This window comes from Sinocyclocheilus rhinocerous, unplaced genomic scaffold (genome assembly GCF_001515625.1).
Source record: "Sinocyclocheilus rhinocerous isolate Xijiao unplaced genomic scaffold, SAMN03320098_v1.1 scaffold185, whole genome shotgun sequence".
Lineage (NCBI taxonomy): Eukaryota > Metazoa > Chordata > Actinopteri > Cypriniformes > Cyprinidae > Sinocyclocheilus > Sinocyclocheilus rhinocerous.
In genome coordinates, this window is record NW_015662163.1 from 1,099,354 (window position 1) to 1,104,202 (window position 4,849).

At 35.8% G+C, this 4,849-nt stretch overlaps 1 protein-coding gene across 5 annotated transcripts in view; it reads right to left on the reverse strand.

The window, feature by feature from the left end:
• Positions 1-209: 209 nt before the first annotated feature.
• LOC107727634 (dnaJ homolog subfamily C member 5-like) overlaps positions 210-4,849 on the reverse strand; it is a 16,645-nt gene continuing 12,005 nt past the window's right edge. For 2 of the 5 annotated variants that reach the window (XM_016537568.1, XM_016537569.1), the window contains exon 5: positions 210-2,031. In XM_016537568.1, coding sequence (XP_016393054.1) covers positions 1,931-2,031 — 101 coding nt within the window. In that variant the 3' untranslated portion in view covers positions 210-1,930. Of the gene's footprint in view, positions 2,032-2,743; positions 2,783-4,109; positions 4,193-4,849 lie in introns of all 5 variants that reach the window. The other 3 variants (XM_016537571.1, XM_016537572.1, XM_016537570.1) reach the window with 3 other exon arrangements.

A 4,849-nucleotide genomic window follows, 5' to 3' on the forward strand; every position in this document is an offset into this window, starting at 1 on the left:
TTTATTTAATTAATTCAGATTCAATCATATAAACAGACAATGAAATATGTGATGCATTACGAACCATGTTGAATAAAAACAGGAGGAAAGTAGCAATGTAGTACTGTGGTTCTTAGCTCCTTTTTGGCTGTTGGTAAATTCAGACCAGACTTGGTTTTTCCCCCTTATCAAACAGGTTATTACACACAGCATCATAAAACTTAATATGTGCACTGGTGAAGTGCTCTCAAATGCTTTAAAATCATAGTTATCATTTGCACCCCAAACAAGTGCCAAAAAGTAAATTGTTGATTGCAGAAATGGGCCTTGTGCAATTAAATTAAGCGATCCAGTGAGCATGGAAATGTACCAATGAAAAACATACTGAAAAAAAAAAAATAAAATCTGAAATAAAGTAACAGTTGGTTTGGAAGCAGATCATATCCCAGTGCTTTCTAATGAATTTCTGGCTTTATCTCTTTTTCTTTTGGCAAGTTTATTCTCTGAAAGTACCATCCAGTTTTTACGGAATAAAAGAAAACTTCTTGGCTATAAGAAAATGCCCCCCAAAATGACAACCAGAAAAGACAGATGACCATATACTACTTGAAATTATTACATACATTTCTATTTGCACACAGAAACAAAATGGTGTACAATCCATGTATATACTATTGCAATTGGAACAACAATTTACAGGGAAAACATTTGGCATCTAATGTACTGACTCTAATATAGTGTTTCTAACAGTAACCTGACTATTGACTATTTGAGTCCTTCACATTTAACACAACGGGCATTTCCTTATTGCTAAAATCATGAGGCTCTTGCAGATCCAAATTCTGAAATCAAGTTAACACAGTGCATCGTTTCACTCAGAACATGACATACACATTAATCTCAATTCTGATATATTAAAAATAAATAAGATCATTAAAAATATTTGCGTTTTGTCATCATATGTCCTAAGAGCACAAAGAAAGCATAGGTTTGCTCGATTTGGCATAGCGTTCACCAAAAATAGGGTTGATCCCATTTCAGCCCCTTTGAACAAATTAAAACTTCACATTTAAAGATATTTTCGCTTTCGCAGTAGTGAAGTAGTTGTAAGGGCTGAAGCCATTAGATTTGCATTAGAAGCCTCCAATGAAGGTAGCGGAAAAAAGTGCATAGAAAAACAACTTTCACCAGCATATTCAAGTGTTCTGATTTTAGGGAAATGTATGACCATTGCACACGGCACGTCAGCTGACGTTTGAGGCATCTGCCTTCGCTTTAGTCAGAAAAAGTGGTTACGCAGACATGTCATGCCATTTGTGTACGATTGACCGATTTGATCTTAAACGAAATGCAATATAATGCAAATGTAACAGATGACTGCAAACTTGAGAACGGAAAACACTGCCATCTAAAGAAGCAAACAAAAAAAAAAAAAAAGTGCCATGTTGTGGCTCCGCATTTGGATGAAGATAAGTGGGAGGGGTTCTTGCACGTTCCTATGCTGTATAGTAGTGGCATGCTGTTATTGCTTTGCATGCACTCATATGATCATTCCACTCACGTCCATGCTTCGAACACATAAAAAAAAAGTAAAAAATTAAATAAATAGCCAGAACCAAAAAGAAACACCCCAACAGTAAAACCCACTTCCCACCTTGAGCACTGCCCAGTGGCACCAGTCTCATAGCTATATTATTTTGAAATGAACGTGTAGTTATATACGAACAGACAGACATACACACCAATGGAGACACAGATGAGATTGGCAGAGGCTTCTTTGTCTTTTGGCAAACTGCCACTCGATTCCAGTGGGTCAGTCAGGGTATGGCGCAGTGGCACAGTTTAGTCCTGGTGCCGTGATGCCCTGCCGTCAGCACACAACATCAGGGGCCTTAGAGTCCATCAGCAGGACCCCCTCAGTAATGACCGGGACTAGGATCAGGCAGGTGGCTCATTTCTGGGTGTTGTACATGGACTGGCTGGCTGCGAAATGCGTGGACTCTGAGGTGTTGACAGTGGAACTGGGCTGGATCAAAATAGGGACATTTGAGCCTACAAAAAAAATAATAAAAAAAGGATAGAAAAATAAATAATAAAATAATAAAGGACAGAATTAGGATCTAAATATCATGACTTTAATTGCTTTAGCAAAACTACAAAGCAATGATCGACCAATATGAGTTTTGGACAATGTCAAGATCAGAGTAGCCAATAAAATACAGATATGATCACATTATTTAATTATAATAAATATAATTATAGTACATATATAAAAAATTATATATATATATATATATATATTATGAAAAGAAAAAAGAATTTGCATTATCCATTGGCATGATTGTTGGTAATTTTTAAAACCACAAGAGAGAACTACCACTTCTGTTTAACATCCAAGTGGACGATCATCTCAAAATGGCCAAATATCAGCTAACATATCGGTCTACCAGTACTATAAAGTTGAAGTAAATTGTGTGCGGCATGCATTCATGCAGATAAATGCAGACTCTATTTGCCTTTCGTTTGCATGAAGCTATCACTTTTGAGGATTAGACAGCCAAAGGTATAGAACATGCAGCTTTACTGGAGATGCACTGCCAGTAGGTTTTGATGGTCTGAGGGATATGTGGGATTTCCTAGCAGGAAATATGAACACTAGGTCTACGCTGTTCTCTATAGTGAAGCACATCAGATGTTGTTTCCTTGGAATATGGCCAAAGCTGGTCACAGAGAGCTCCTTAGAGCTCTGCTCTAAGAAACGTACCTCCCTTCCCTGATGCAGCTCTTCTGAATCACCGCCGCACTAACGGACAGCATCCATGTGCAGCAAAGAATGAAAATAGAGGATTTCTTAATGAATTTATTCTTTGTATCCTAGCTATGCAAAAAAGTGCAAAAAAGAGAGAGAGAGAAAAAAAAAACGAAACAGTAATGGGATGGTGAAATAGAGGTGTGAGGTGAGATGAAGTTGACTTTGCTGAACAGATGGCTGTGTGACAGGCCAGCGGTGCCTCTGTATGAGACAGCCTGTGTTGATTGCATTTCTATCGATGAGATGCAGCTGCTTTGACAGCGTTGCTTCATGCTGACGCAACCTTCTCAACAGAAATCACATTTCCTGTTGACTCATCCTCACACTCACTGGCCTTCTAACATCCTCTAACATAGTGGTTTTAATGCTGGATAATAATAATACAAATTATTATTATTAGTTTTTGTGAATAATAATAAATAAAACAAAAGTAACAATGTTTTTACCTTGTGTAGCTTGGTAGATTGTTCTTTTGTTGGACTAAATTCCTAATCTAAATAAAGATCTACTTAAAACTGCATTGTAAGGCTAATACTAAATATTTCATAACACAATATTATACATGTATTTGTTTTTTTATTATTTCATATATATATACACTACAATTTAAAATGGCAGTTTTTACATAAATGCATCCTTCCTGAATAAAAATATTATTATTTTTTAACATTTATACTTCTAATGTAATTTTTTATAAATATATTTTTAATAATTAATACTAACAATTATTCTGTTATTATTGTTGATATATTATATATCATGATAGTTATTAACTTCTCAACTGTGTGGTTTGGCTCAATCATAAACTACAGGGTCAGATGTTGTCCTTCCACCTCCTGGTTAACAAACTCCAAAACCTACAGGAGGTTCAAAGTACTTGGCAGAAAAAGGCTTGGCCTGACAACATGCAAAACAAGGACATCCACAGCACGCACATGCAAAGCATTAGGTTCATGCATGGGCCTAGTAAAGCAAACATAACTCAAGATCTGTAACGCAGGTCACTGGCTTTGGGTTTCAGTTCGCTGCATAGTCTTTCAGTGCATGAAGTTCCTTAATAAGGAAAACATTTGATACTTAATGAGCTGAGAAGATACTAGCACCGTTTAATAAGCCTTAGTGAGGTTGCCAAGAGGCTGGGTCTTAATAAAAGTCTGAAAACCATATCCAATACCCAGTCTTCGTTAGAGCAAATGCTGCACAGTAATCCAAATGTTAGTGAAAGACAATGTGGTGAATCACAGACAAACACAGGGTTGTGTAGGTAGACAATCACAATGGAGTGACTCATGCTGTCGATGAACATTCAGACCCTTACAAGTCATTTTGTATCCGGTATAGATTCACTGCAGATTTCAGGACCAGGACTAGGTATAGGCTGGACAATAATTATTGTTTCACCTGTCGAGTAAAAGGGAAACCATTATCTTATATTACAGGTCACATGAAAGATTTTATTGTAATGTATTCTTCCACAGCTCTTAGGATGGCCAAAAAATTGGTTTATACTAGGGATGTTAATTTTAACCGGTTAACCGTTAACTGATCGTAAGAATTTTTGACCAATTAATACAATCAGTTAAACGTAAAACGTAAAAAGTAATTTATTTATTTTTTTTCAGTAATTTGTCAAAATATTTAAAAAGGTTTGCTGCATGGTTAAAATACGCTACGCGTATATAAAAAAATTGCGTTTTTTTAGAAAAAAATAAATAAGTCGCATTTTATTTCATTCAGAAATAGGCCTAATGCCGACGCGAAATGTTTACAAGCATTATAATAAACACTGTAAACATAGCTAGGCTATTTTAGTTCCCCTCACTCCACAACAAATCCTTTCAATTAACAGTATTTAGAAAAGAACAAGAATTAAAAATATAAGAAGCTATAGCAATATAAACGACAAGCCAAAACGAATTCATTTAGGCTAAAACGAAACTGAAACCAACGTTGAGTCTCTCATTCCACACAAAATCAAATGTTTCCATATTCGCGATGTATTTGAATAGCAAATTATTATTTACTATGTAGCCTACTTCACTCACGTTCCAATATCCA